The sequence below is a fragment of the Podarcis muralis genome, chromosome 18, assembly GCF_964188315.1.
Source record: "Podarcis muralis chromosome 18, rPodMur119.hap1.1, whole genome shotgun sequence".
NCBI lineage: Eukaryota > Metazoa > Chordata > Lepidosauria > Squamata > Lacertidae > Podarcis > Podarcis muralis.
The window spans coordinates 13,832,613-13,846,215 of record NC_135672.1 but is presented as its reverse complement, the minus strand read 5'-3'; the positions used below and the strand labels follow the sequence as shown (position 1 = coordinate 13,846,215).

General features: G+C 52.3%; 2 protein-coding genes across 2 annotated transcripts; both read left to right on the top strand.

The window, feature by feature from the left end:
• Positions 1-1,816, top strand: JUND (JunD proto-oncogene, AP-1 transcription factor subunit). Its single transcript, XM_028713788.2, has one exon. It carries the CDS (start codon positions 168-170, stop codon positions 1,200-1,202), a length of 1,035 nt encoding a protein of 344 aa, XP_028569621.2. The 5' UTR covers positions 1-167; the 3' UTR covers positions 1,203-1,816.
• A 3,808-nt stretch (positions 1,817-5,624) lies between these two features.
• CIST1 (colon, intestine and stomach enriched 1) lies at positions 5,625-12,442 on the top strand. Its single transcript, XM_077922055.1, has 6 exons — positions 5,625-5,651; positions 7,185-7,255; positions 7,992-8,202; positions 9,018-9,447; positions 11,364-11,521; positions 11,707-12,442. Exons 1-6 carry the CDS (start codon positions 5,625-5,627, stop codon positions 11,752-11,754), a joined length of 945 nt encoding a protein of 314 aa, XP_077778181.1. The 3' UTR covers positions 11,755-12,442.
• The last annotated feature ends 1,161 nt before the right edge of the window (positions 12,443-13,603 follow it).

Sequence of the window (13,603 nt, the reverse complement as noted above, 5' to 3'; positions counted from 1 at the left end):
AGGGTCGTGGCCGGCGTCGTCTGGGGGGCGAGCGGAGCCCCGATCTGCCAAAGCCCCCGGAGGATCCGGTTGCGCGCCAGCCCGTCGTCGAAGGGGAGGCGGGCGCGATCCTGCCTGCCTCCCTCCCTCCGCAGCCGGCGGGGGAGAGGAGGAGGAGGAGGAGGAGGATGGAAATTCCTTTCTACCATGACGACGTGTTGATCGCCTTGGCGGCCTCGTCGGCGGCGGCCCTTTCCCCCTCGGCGGCGCGCCCCGGCGGCGCCTTCCCCGACGGCTCCAGCATGATGAAGAAAGACGGGCTCTCCCTGGCGCTCGGCCCGGGCGCGGCCGGCAAGAGCCACGGCGGGCCCGGCCCCCACCCGCAGCAGCAGCAGCAGCCCCCCAGCGGCGGCCCCGACGGCGCGGCGCTGCTCAGCTCGCCGGATCTGGGCCTGCTGAAGCTGGCGTCTCCCGAGCTGGAGCGCCTGATCATCCAGTCCAACGGCTTGGTGACCACCACGCCGACCAGCGGCGGCGCCCAGTTCCACTTCCCCAAAGGCGGCGGCGGAGGAGGAGGAGCAGGAGCAGGAGGAGGAGGCGCCCCCGACGAGCAGGAGTTCGCCGCCGGCTTCGTCAAGGCGCTGGAGGACCTGCACAACCAGAACCAGCTGGGCGGCGGCGGAGGCGGGGGGGGTCCCGTCGGGGGCGAGCTGCCCTCGGCCGCCAGCCTGGCCCCGGCCTCGCAGCAGCAGCACGGCCCGCCGGAGCCCCCCATCTACGCCAACCTCAGCCCCTTCGCCGGCGCGGCCGGGGGCTACCCGGCGGACGGGAGCCCCTTTTCGCGCCTGCCCCCCCCTCCGCCGCCGCCCGCGCCGCTGAAGGACGAGCCGCAGACGGTGCCCGAGGTGGCCAGCTTCGGCGACAGCCCCCCCTTGTCGCCCATCGACATGGACACGCAGGAGCGCATCAAGGCCGAGCGCAAGCGGCTGCGCAACCGCATCGCCGCCTCCAAGTGCCGGCGGCGGAAGCTGGAGCGCATCTCGCGCCTGGAGGAGAAGGTCAAGAGTCTCAAGAGCCAGAACACCGAGCTGGCCTCGACGGCCAACCTCCTCCGCGAGCAGGTGGCGCAGCTCAAGCAGAAGGTGCTCAGCCACGTCAACAGCGGCTGCCAGCTCCTGCCCCAGGCGGCCGCCCAGCCGCCCCACCAGGTGCCGGCCTACTGAGCGCCTCGACGGGGCGCCCCGCCAGACGGGACGGGCGCAGGAGCCGGGAGGAGGAGGACGAGGCGAGGGGTGGACGGGGGGGTTGGGGGGGAGGCGGCCTCTCCTCTCCGGACCCCGCCCCCCCCCACGTCGGACAATGCAAAGGTGGATGGCTGCGGGCGCCGAAGGGGGGTCCCCCCCCTCTCCAAGACTTCCTTTGGGGCCGCGCGCGCACAGAGGACTTGAGACGTTTTTTAAAAACTTGCTGGAGGAGGAGGAGGGGCGCAGGATTTTGGGGAGGGGGCTGCTTTTGGAAGCTCCCACCCAGCGCAGCTGCCATTACCCAGTCTCACCCCCCCCCGGACTTTGCCCCTCTTCCCCCACCCCTCCAAACGCAGCGTGCCCAGATGTGACTCTGCCTTCCACTCTCGGCCCTCCATTATTTCCCCCTCCTCCTCCCCAGAGACCATGCCTTTCCTCCCGCCATATTTATGTTTAATATGCTCTCCTCTTTTCTTGCGGTTCTTTTTCGGGGGGAGGTTTGCCATTATAGCCTATCTCTTTATCTATCATCACATTCCATTGTGCAGTAAAAATCCTGTGCAGGAGTTTGGAAAAAAAAGAGAGAGACTGTTTGTTTGGCTTATTATTGTATGGGAGAGTGTGATATGGGGAGGGAGTTTGGAGCGTTTATCTTCCCTTGAGAAGCAGCCTCCCAGATGTTTCTGGCCCTCGGCTGGCGAGGCAAACATCTGGAGGGCGCCCAGTTGGCAAAGGCTGGCCTTGCAGAGTCAGTTTTATGGGGAGGCTCCTGAGCCCAAAATTGTGGGGTGCCATCGCCCTCTGGTGCCCAGGCTGGGCACTGAACCCCTTGACACAGCCTTGGGCGGGGGGAGTGTGTGTGTTTTTGGGGTGATGTTGGTTATGTGGGATAGATTTCAGGACCTCTTTCAGAAGTCTAGTTGCTCTGGGTCAGTATCATAATAATAATTTTGTTACTTATACCCTGCCCATCTGGCTAGTTTGGGGGTAGGTTTCGGCTTCAAATTCAGCTTAGCAGTAATTTTAAGGTTCTGGGGGTGGCTATTTGTTTTTCTGGCCTGCCTTCCCTGGCAAACATTAGGAAGTTTAAAGCAAAACTATTTAAAGCAACTTTATTGCAAACAATTCTGAAACCATGTAAGAAAGTTTCAAAGTAATTGTAACAAAACAACTTGGAAACATTTCAGAACATTTAGAGCACAAAAGGTCAGGGTTTGGGAGTATGGACTCCAAATTTGAGTATTTCCTAATTTGTGTCCCTTTGAAACCCATTAATTCAATTTTTGAGAACTCAAATGTTACAAATAGGTAGCATAGTGTAGTGGATAGAGTGTTGAACTACAACCTGGGAGACCAGGGTTCAAATCTTGAATGGGTGGGTGGGGTGACCTCGAGTCACTGTCTCTCCCTCCCTAAGGCTACCTCACAGGGTTGTTGTTAGGGGTAGAACGAAGAAGGCAACAATAGGCCACCTTGAGCTCTTTTGGGGAAAGACGTGATAGTCAGACAGATGGCCTGGCCTTAAAATAAGTGCATTTGGACAAAACCTGATAGCGAAAGGTTTTGATTTTGTGAGTGATTTAATTTCTTCTTTGGCGATTCCTCGTAGCCGAGTAAGATTTCATTCCATGAACACTGTTTTAACAGTGAGTCTGTGACTGGGGAGGCCAATTCTGGATCCACATGTCCTTCCACAGTAGGAACATTGGTTTCCGGGTGGGAGTTGATCCTGGTGAGGGTTTGCCAAGCATGCCTTCCTCTTAGCACGTTTCTCCCTTGCGTCCTGAGTTCGAGTGTCTCCAAAGCCCACGACCCTTTGGTGAGCCTTGCTTCTTCCAGTACACTGGGATTAGTTCGCCTGTCTTACCAAGTGACGTGTAAAGTGATATACTAGACTTGCTGGTCTAGTAGAAATCTTAAGGGTTGACTTCACCCATCTGCCGCCTCCTGGGCTTCTTGTTCAATTTCCCCTTGGCAGCTTCCGTCCTCTCAAAGGTGGAACTCAAGCCATACTGAGACCCATAGGATGCAGCGTTTGGGCAGGGAATTTAAGAAGGGGGTTTTGTGTATGAGAAGGGGGACTTTTTGTGGACTAGTGGAACATTAAAGGCTGGGGTACGGGTGGTCTCTGTCCCCCATCAGTGAGGTCAAGGGGGGGTTGTCTGGCCAACCCAGGACCCCCCTGCACACTGGACAGGCTTGCACTCCAAATTTCCTTGCTGCTACTTAAACCACCCCTCCACTTAGAGGCACGAGAATCACAATCTCGATTCTGGCGAGAGCACTATAGGACAGGGATAGGACACATGCTTTGCATGTAGAATGTCTTGGGATTGCAACTGCTGCTGTTTCCAGGTGGGAATTAAACACTTCCTGCCTGAAGCCCCAGAGAGCCGCTGTCAGCACAGACCGTCCTGAGCTCAGTGCTCTTGGCATAAGGTGACAGCTTATTTAAATCCTCCCCTCACGTCCATGAGGACTAGAATCTTTGGGGGAAATGCTGTTAATAAATAATAATAATAATTTGCACTGCAGCTGGGAACTGGTGGAGCTCAGGGGCAGAGCCTGCAGAAGAGACTCCTCTTTAAATCAGCCCTTTATTCCAAACAGAGTGGACTGGAAACTTAAATTTATTATTATTATGGAGTGCTAGCAGTTAGCTGGAGGGCCCAGCGGCTGGATGCAGTCGGAAGAGGCTCCCCCTGTTCTGCCTCGCGGGTTTGCTTTGCCCTGGGACTCGGCCAAGAGAGGCGTCCCAAACTGGGCTGTGTTTACATCTGTGTTTACTTCCCCGAGCTGAGTAATGCAGGCAGGCGTACCTTGACTCCCCACAGCTTAATAGCAGAACCAGATGTGGAGTGTTGTCCGATTGCTAGAGAATTGGGGGGCAAGGAGAGAAATATTTCACGTGCATTTGAGGCTGGGGGAGGGGAAGGGTGGGCAAAAAACTTTCCCCTTTTTCTCTCTTGGTAAGGGGGCTGTGAGCAGGGAGGGCAGCTAGCGGCGAAGACCCACAACCAAGAGAGCTGGAGCCAAATAAGTTATTTTCAGAGCAGACCCACCAAAGGCAGCCATGCCCATTAGGTTGAAACCCCGATAGCATCGCCAGAAGACAAGTGGGGCTGGGTACATGTCCCTTGGGGTCCCCTCCAGCTCTGTGATTCTCTGATTCTAGGATGCAAAATCTATTTTATTATCCTAAAAAGGAGAGGGGATGGGATTTCTAGTCCTCACGGGTGCAGATCAAGGGTGGGATAATTTTTATTTTTTGGTCAAAGGCCACTGGGATAATATGTCAGGGGCCACATTCCGGCAGCAGGAGGAGCCAGAGCTGATGTTGAGGGAGGAAGGAAGTATAACACGGAATAAAGACAACCCTGGTTTCTGTTTGCCCCGTGGTTGCCTCAGATGAGAATCCTTGACCTTATCAACCCCACTGGATTTAAGGAGGTCACTCTCAAATAAGTACACAGAGGATTATACATACATACATACATACATACATACATACACACACACACACACAGTGGTACCTCGGTTTTCAAACATCTCCATTGACAAGCATATCAGTTTTTGAACACCATAAACCTGGAAGCAAATGCTTCAGTTTTCGAACTCTTGTCGGAAGTCGAACAAGCCACGCGGCTTCTGTGTTGAGTTTTCAGTTTTCGAACATTTCAGAACTCGAACAGTCTTCCGGAACGGATTACGTTCAAAAACCGAGGTACCATTGTATATATATATATTTGTACACACACACACTATCTGAATAATGGAGAAAAGGCATGTATAAAACTCCTTGAAGACAGAAGAGGAATTAGAAAAAGGCAGAAGGCAAGCAAGTTTGTCAATTCCCCAGCTGTAAATTCATTCAGGGCCAAAGACCTGACCACCTTTCTGAAACAATACACTAGCCTCTTAGCATTGCTCCCTACTCGGGAGAAATTGTTTTCCTTTTTCTAGGAAAAAGCCCAAGAGCCTCTGGCATAAATAAAGACAAATACCAGGGCAGACTCTTCAGAAGTGAAGAGCTAAATCAACAAAAACCGAGGGACACGGCAAGGGGGGGGGGGGTTGTAGTGAGATGGTTCCGTTTCGGGCATCTAGATCCGCTGTCGCTTTTGCTATAAGAACCTTTATATCTTAGACCTCATAATTCTCACAACACTTTGGGGGTTCGGGGTACCTGGAGATGCCAGGGGGTTGCAGCTGGGCCGTCTGCAGGCAAAGCACGGGCTCTATGCCACTGAGCGGATGGGGTGTTGGGGGGCACCTCTGTTGGGGGGCACATTCTCCTTCTGGGGCAGTTTGCCCACCTTTGGTCCCTGCCCCTCCACTCAGCTCCCACCTGTGGCTCCGTGAAGCTGCCAGGATGTGCTGGCAGTGGCCCCAATCCCGGGAATGGCTTTGACTGGCCAGCTGAACCAGGTGAGGGGAGCCGATGGGGCTGAGACCCCCAGGGACTTAGGGGCTTCCCCTGCAGGCGAAGAAGAGACCAAGAGGGGGTCCAACGGGCAAGAAGGAGGCCCATGCCGGAAAGGAAAGTGAGGGGCAGGTGGGGCTCATCCGCCGGGAAGGGAGCCCATCTAAGACAAGGAATAATAATAATAATTTTATTATTTATACCCCACCCATCTGGCTGGGCCTCCCCAGCCACTCTGGGCGGCTCCCAACAGAACACTAAAAACAGAATAAAACTTCAAACATGAAAAACTTAAACAGGGCTGCCTTCAGATGTCTTCTAAAGGTCGGGTTAGTTGCTTATTTCCATGGCATCTGATGGGAGAGGGTGCCACCACCAAGAAGGCCCTCTGCCTGGAAGACTCTGACCCTAAACCTCCCCTGCCTTGTGGGATATATTTGGGAGAAGAAAAGGCTCGGGAGCGAATGGTTCCTTGAAGGCTTCCTTCCGGCAACTCCTGCCGCCAAGCTGGTGCCAAACGTCTTGCTCTGATTTCCTATGGACGCTATCAGTGGGGCAGAGAAGGGGGTCTTGCCATCTGGGCAGCCCAGGACCCCCAGGCACACTGCCCAGGCCTGTACCCTGGGGAGATCACTTCAGTGCTGCTAATGCAGCAAAAACAAAACAGGAGGCAGCCACACTGAGCTCCTGGTCTCTGTATTCGCAGCCGGCGCTGTGATTCTCCCACAGTTCGACTTCCCCTCTGGAGGTAAACTCCATTGTCTCCCAAGACAGGCAGATGCCAAAGGCAGCTGAGTAAAATGTCCAATTTCCAGAGGCACAATATTGGACCAGTGGTCCATTTTGCCCAGTTCCGTGTCTACGCCGGCTGAGAGATGCTCTCCAGGGTTTCTGGAGTGCGGCAGGCCTCGTCTGCCTGCAGATTAAAATGCTTTAATGCGGCCGTTGTGAGATCAAAAAGCAGGACAGACACCTTTCAAAGGCAGCAAGGGGAAGAAAAGCAGCAAGTCAGGAGTTAAAAAGTTGTTTTCGTTGGAAGGGAAATGGCTGCCGTAGGGATGGCGCCACCTGGCGCCTTTCCACCGTAACATCGCTGGTCCGTAGCTTCTGACTTTGGTTGAGGTCGGAGCCCCACTTGGGCGAAAGATTCCTGGGGTTGGACTAGATGACCCTCGGGCTCCTTCCAATTCTACAATTCTGTGATGATTCTTCACAAGCCAGGTGATGGCGTATTGCAGCAGTTCTCCCAGGGGTGGCAGGAGAGCAAGAGGGGCAGGGAGATTCAATGACACACACACACACAAATATTCAAGTATTGCCTTTTTTCCTCCCCCCCCCTTGAATTTTAAAGGTGCGGCTTATATTCGGACGTGGCTTATATTCAGGCCAATACATTATATTTAAAAATTCAGCATGGCTGTGAGCCAATTTTTATTCTGGGTGAGGCCCAGAGGGGGGAAAAAGTGAGTTCTGAGCTTGCTTTCCCTCACCTGTCCAGAAGGGGGAGCTGTCAGGCCACGCTCCTTCCTTCTTTCCAGGTGCCAAGCATCACAAGCGGGGATTTGGCCGCTGCCCAGGTGCCCGCCTCCTTGGAGAGGTGGCAAGACAGGTGCCTGGGTCCTGTTCGCAGGCGGGAGGAGACTCCTTCAAGCAGCTGCTTTCCCTGCCTTCCCGCTCCAGGAGAACCGGGTTCGGCTGCCATGGCCATGTGGGTCCTTCTGCTGCTGGTGGTCTCAGATCCAGGTAGGGGGCTGGTGGGGGGCTGCAGAAGGACTGGGACCTGGGGCAGCAGCAGCAGCAGCATGGGCAGTGCCAGATTTACGTCTAAGCTCAACAAGCTCTAGCTTACAGCCCCACTCTCTTGGGGGGCCCAACATTTTTTAAAGGGAAACAAAACTGGATGTCCATTTCCAAAATATAAGATAAGAAGCAAATAAAATAAAACCTACATCCAGCAACAGTGTTCTGTGTTGTGTCGGCTCCTCGGATGTAAGTCCTGGGCCCCGCCTGCTCCCTCAAATATCCCTGCTTTGCTCCTTTCTATATATAGGGTGCCGACATTCTGCATGGACTGGTTGCAAATGGCTTGAGATACCTCTGAGGTCCATCAATGACCATCTAGCATATATTCAACACAAACCAACAGCGACAATAAATCCAGCACTGCCCTTGGGGGTTCCCCAGCTGGTTCCCCCCACCCCATTCCTCTGCGCCCAACCGGTTTGTGACATTTGGGGACCCACAATGGAGAACGGCTGCCCCATCGAGCTCCCAGCCCGTTTCTGTTGCGGTCTGAAACACAACTCTCAGCCTCGCCGCCTGTCTTTGCCCTGTCCCTCTGGCAGAGAAGCAGGATGTGGGGAAGTAACCAAACAGACTGTGCCCACGAAGGTGGGGCAGCGCCACAATCTGATTCTGCCAGGTGTGTCGATTATTTGTGCCATGCAGGTGGAGGAACAGCCCTCCGCTTGTCTGGCAGGGAAAGGCGAGGCCGGTTGTAGCAGGCGGCCCTTGAGAGCCTCGGCCAATATTTGCACCCGTTCCACCTTCATGGGCGTCAGAGCCACACGGGCACCGTGCCAGGCAGAGCGTATTTTCATTTCCCTTTCTTACTGTACTCAGGGCGTATCACTGCCACACTGCCTGCTTCTCTAACATAAGAGAACCCCAAGTTTTGGAGGCAGTCTACCCAGGGCCAGATTTAGGCTGGGTTGGAGTGTCCAGCTGCATCTCATCTTTGAAAAAATAAAGCAAGATTCTAGTCCTCATGATTCTGAAAGCTGTCTGGCCATTGGTCCACCTAGCCCCATACTGTCTGCACAGACTGGCAGTGGCTGTCCGGAGTCCCAGGCAGGAGTCTCCCCCCTGCCTACCCAGAGATCCCCCTGGGGATTGAACAATGGGACCTTTTGTCTTCTAGGTGAGATGCTCTACCGCTGAGCCTTCAGAAAACCAGAGGTAGACTAGCTTGGGCCATGGAGGTTCCATCGGGCCACCTTTAGCATTTCAGGGGGCTCTGCTGGATGACCCTTTGGGGTCCCAACGGTACACTCCGGCGATTCACCCTCCAGTCTCTGCTTCTCAATTTGTATCATATTATTTTATGCACTGTGGCTTGCCCTGGTTTTATTGATTGTAGTTTAGAAATTATTTATTGCAATTGTTAAGATTGGATTTCTGTTTAATTTTTATACGCTGATATTCTTCTTCTTATACTATTCCAATGATTGCTGGATGTTACTTTATTTCATGCAGGTTGCTTATTTTAAAGTTAGGTTTTATTCTCACGTTTTTGTATTGCATTTGATGGTTATAAGGCATCCATTCTTTGTTTCTTCAGCTTGCAAACTGCCTTGGGTATAGTAAGATAGAAAGATGGTATACAAATTAAAAGCGATGATGATGATGATTCCTTGAGCCGTGGAGGTTTGCTCCTTTCTGACTTCCCCTCCCCTCCCATTGCAGTTGTCTCCACCAGCACACAGGCCACTCACAGCTCTTCAGCAAGCCCCCCAGCCGTCTCCAAACACCTAACGACACCCAGCTCAAGGGTGGAGGAAACCTATACACCCCACAGCGAGATCAGCCCCACGGCATCAGAAACACCCACAGAAGAGACCACCTCTGCCAACCGCACGACTCACCCAGGCTCCTCGCCTCTTCCCAGGCCCACCAACAGCACCACTAGGGAGGGGGACAACATGACAACCGCTGCCCCACTCACAACCCCCCTGGCCAGCTCCAGGGAGCCACTGCTCACCAGCCGAGAGGCCGGATCCACCAGCCACAACTACACCACAGGTGAGAGGCAGGTGCGGATGCCCTCTGGATGACCCGTGGGGTCCCTTCCACAGTTCTCCGATTCTGTTATGATCTTCCTGTAGACAGCTCCTGTATCTTTCGCAGAAGGGGTTTTTGAATGAGGAGCATTCACGATGGCTTGCGCTAATAATAATAATAATAATAATAATAATAATAATAATAATAATATATTTATACCCCACCCATCTGGCTGGGTTTCCTCAGCCACTCTGGGCAGCTCCCAACAGAATATTAAATGCACCATAAAACTTCAAACATTAGAAACTTCCCTGATGTCTTCTAAAAGTCAGACAGTTGTTTATTTCCTTGACATCTGCTGGGAGGGTGTTCCACAGAGAAGGCCCTCTGCCTGGTTCCCTGTAACCTCACCTCTCACAGGGAGGGAACCGCCAGAAGGCCCTCGGGAGATGGACCCCGGTGTCTGGGGTGGAGGCGCTCCTTCAGGTCTACTGAGCCGTTTAGGGCATTCAAGGTCAGCACCAACACCTTGAATTGTGCTCGGAAACGTACTGGGAGCCAACGTAGGTCTTTCAAGACCGGTGTTATGTGGTCTTGGCGGCCACTTTTTATCCTGCCTTCCAAGCAGAGTATTAAAGGCACCTAAAAAAGGCATGTGTGTTTAGTGACGCACAGTGTATTTGGAGAAAAAACAAAACTCCTTCTCTGAATACAAAATAAAACCTGGAACAGACACAGGGTGAGAAGATTCAAAGAGTCTGACTGCAGCTGGATCAGGCCCAAGGGGGTCCCATCTAGTCCAGTGACTCCTGACAATGACCTCCCAAAAGAAGCCCCACAATGGGACCTGAGTGAATCTGAGCCACCGGTCACTGCAGATTATGTGATGGGTGCAGAAATTCGACAAGGTACAACTTTCTTTCCAGCATGGAGGTGAAGCGATGACAGGGCTGCACCGGTTGAATTCCTGCCTGCTCTGTATGGCTGGGAAGAGCACAGGAAAAGGAGCAGGAAGCAAGGCGGGGGACATGAATTTATTGCAGGTCTTCCTTGGTGATCCCTCGTAGCCGAGTAAGATTGTTTCCCATAAACCCGGTTTTAACAGTGAGTCCATGACTGTGGAGGCCAATTCTGGATCTCCACATCCTTCCACAGTGGGGACATTGGTTTCCAGGCGGGAGTTGATCACGGTGAGCATTTGCCAAGTGTGCCTTCCTCTTGGCACATTTCTCCCTTGCGTCCTGAGTTCGAGTGTCTTCAAAGCCCACGACATCTTTGGGAAAGGCTGTTCTCCAACTGGAGCCCTCGCAGGCCAGTGTTTCCCAGTCGTCAGTGTGTATACTACATTTTTAAAAATTTGCCTTGAGACAGTCTTTAAAGCTCTTTTGCTGACCACCAACATTACGCTTTCCATTTTTAAGTTCGGAATAGAGGAGTTGCTTTGGAAGACGATCATCAGGCATCCGCACAATATGACCAGTCCAAAGAAGTTGATGTTGAAGAGTCATTGCTTCAACACCAGGTGGCACTGTTGCCTCACAATTCCCCTCTCCTGTTGGATTTTCTTACTGATGATTTCTGAATTGGAAGGACCCCGGGGGTCATTCAGTCCAACCCGCTGCAATGCAGGAATCTTTTGCCCAACGTGGGGCTCGAACCCACAACCATGAGATTAAGATGCTCCAGCAACTGAGCTCATGAACAGCTAACAGTGCGATTTGCTGCTGACTCGCTCCTGACAGGTGTGTGTTTGTGTGCATGCAGAAACTAATGTACTATACGAGGGTAATTTTTAAAATACATGTTGCTCCATCTGCTTTCGCCTCTGGTCCCGCCCATGGTGTGGCCCCCCAAAGGGAATGTGGCCCTCGGGCTGCGAAAAGCTTGTTTCCAGGGCAAACAATGGCAAGCTTCAGAGCCGTGTGTCTCCCCAACAGCTGAATCCGGCGAGGACGCGCCCATTTCCCAGAAACCCGGCCTGGTGGCCATCATCTGCATCTTCGTGATCATCCTGCTCATTGGCGCTGTCGTGGTCCTGGTGAAATGTTACAAGGGGAGGGAGCCGGCCTTCCAGAAGCTGGATGAGGTCCCCATGGTGGGTAGACGCCTGGGATTTAGGGGGGTGGCTGTGTGGGGAGGGAAAGTCCCCCCCAGTTCAGGAGCTGCGGTTAAAACTACGCTTCCCTCCTGGGCTGGGAAGGTTGAAAAACTTTGGCATCTCAACAGAATCTCACTGCAGCTTTAATTCCCCTCTCTGTTTTCTCTCTTTCTTCCCTGCAGGGCAAAGTCACGGAAGGTTCTCCATTTGCCCATTTTCCTCCCAAGTAGCCTGGCTCCCCTTCCACCCCATTCCCCCCCGAAGGCCTGCCGAAAGAAGGGCCGCATCCTGCTGTCACTTAGCGTGTGCAATAATAGTAATAAAAGTTTCCAAATTTGTCCCCGTGACTTTCTTGGATGCTGGTTAATCTGGGTGTGTTCAGAGCACAGAATCCTATAGCCATAGAATCGTAGAAGGGACACCCCAGCGGTCATTCAGTCTGACCCCCCTACAATGCAGGAATCTCGGCTCAAGCATCCCTGACAGATGGCCATCCGACCTCTGCTTCAAAACCCTCAAGGAAGGAGAGTCCACCACCTTCCATCCCATGGTGTTGAGTCGGAATCTCCTCTCATGCAGCTTGAAGCCACGGGTTCGAGTCCTGCCCTCTGGATGCAGGAGAAAACAAGCATGTTCCCTCTTCCATGCGACAGCCCTTAAGAGATTTGAAGATGGCTCTCCTATCCCTCCTTTTTCCCAGGGTAAACATGCCCAGCTCCTTCAATGGTTCCTCATCAGGCTCGGCTTCCAGACTCTGGATAATCTTGGGACTTGGCTACATTCAATTAACTCTAAACTCAATTATATTGTTATGACTGTGTTATAGACATTTGGCACCAGATGGCGCTGTTGAGCCATAATCTGTGTTTTCCTGTAACTTTTTAAATGAGTATAAATCTGCGCGACACCCTTCTTAAATTGCAATGCCCAGAACTGGACACAGTCAGGGCCGGATTTAGGTTTGATGAGGCCCTCAGCTGCTGAAGGTAATGGAGCCCTTTCTATGTCCAGCTGTCCTTTGTCAACGGCAAATTGTTGCTGTTTTTTGGGTTGAATATATGCTATAGGGTCGTTTATGGACCTAATAGGTATCTCAAGCCATTTGCACATGCAGAATGTAGGCACCCTATATATAGAAAGGAGCAAAGCAGGGATATTTTAGGGAGCAGGCGGGGCCCAGGACTTACATCCGAGGAGCCGACACAACATAAAACACGGTTGCTGGATGTAGGTTTTGTTTTATTGGTTTTCTATCTTATATTCTGGAAATGGACATCCAGGTTTTTTCCCTTTAATTTTTTTGGGGCCCCTAAGAGAGTGGGGCCCTAAGCTAGAGCTTGATCCATGTTTTCCTGTGATTTTTTAATGAGTATAAATCCAGCCCCACTCACCCTCCTTTGCACACCTCTGCGGAGTTGGGCTAATAAGTAACGAGGCCTGAGAGTTAATTAGTCACCCTAATTGCTTGGCCTGCAGGTCTCCTTGGCAGGAGGAGCTTAACTGGCAGAATAATAATAATAATAATAATAATAATAATAATAATAATAATCAGCGCTTCTTTCTGGGGGGGATGCAGGGGTACGCACGCATAGCCCTAAACATTTTGCAAATCTTTGTACCTTTGTCCATTTACTGTATTTATTTCCCCTGATTTGAACTATAAAATGGTGGTTTTCTTGTGTCAAAATGAGAGCACCCCTAAACATTTTTAAAAGAAAAAAAGCACTAATAATAATAATAACAATAACCCATCTGTCTGGGTTTCCCCAGCCTGTGGCTGACAGTGTCTTTCCACCAGCCTCGCAGAGGCAGAAATATGAGTTTCCTGGCACCTTCTAAACGTCCCAGGGAACAATAAATAAATAAACCTGGACAAGATAAATGGCGCCAGGCCAAAGGGTGTGTTTTGGGTGTCCCTGCGAAGAGGAGACTGGTTTTGCCCAGCTGCCGACTCACTTTGGCAGCAGGGAGGATGCTTTCGAAACCGGAGAGGGTTGCCCATCAACAGAGAATCTGCCCAGCGGGTTAGCAGACAAAAGGAAAGCCTTCTTTCTTTCTTTCTTTCTTTCTTTCTTTCTT

Excerpts from the sequence above, each read along its gene's own strand:
- JUND (XM_028713788.2), top strand. The coding sequence starts at position 168 with ATGGAAATTCCTTTCTACCATGACGACGTGTTGATCGCCTTGGCGGCC.
- CIST1 (XM_077922055.1), top strand. The coding sequence starts at position 5,625 with ATGGCTTTGACTGGCCAGCTGAACCAG. Across the intron at positions 5,652-7,184 it reads TGACTGGCCAGCTGAACCAG|GTGCCAAGCATCACAAGCGG; the intron begins GTGAGGGGAGCC and ends CCTTCTTTCCAG. Across the intron at positions 9,448-11,363 it reads CAGCCACAACTACACCACAG|CTGAATCCGGCGAGGACGCG; the intron begins GTGAGAGGCAGG and ends TCTCCCCAACAG.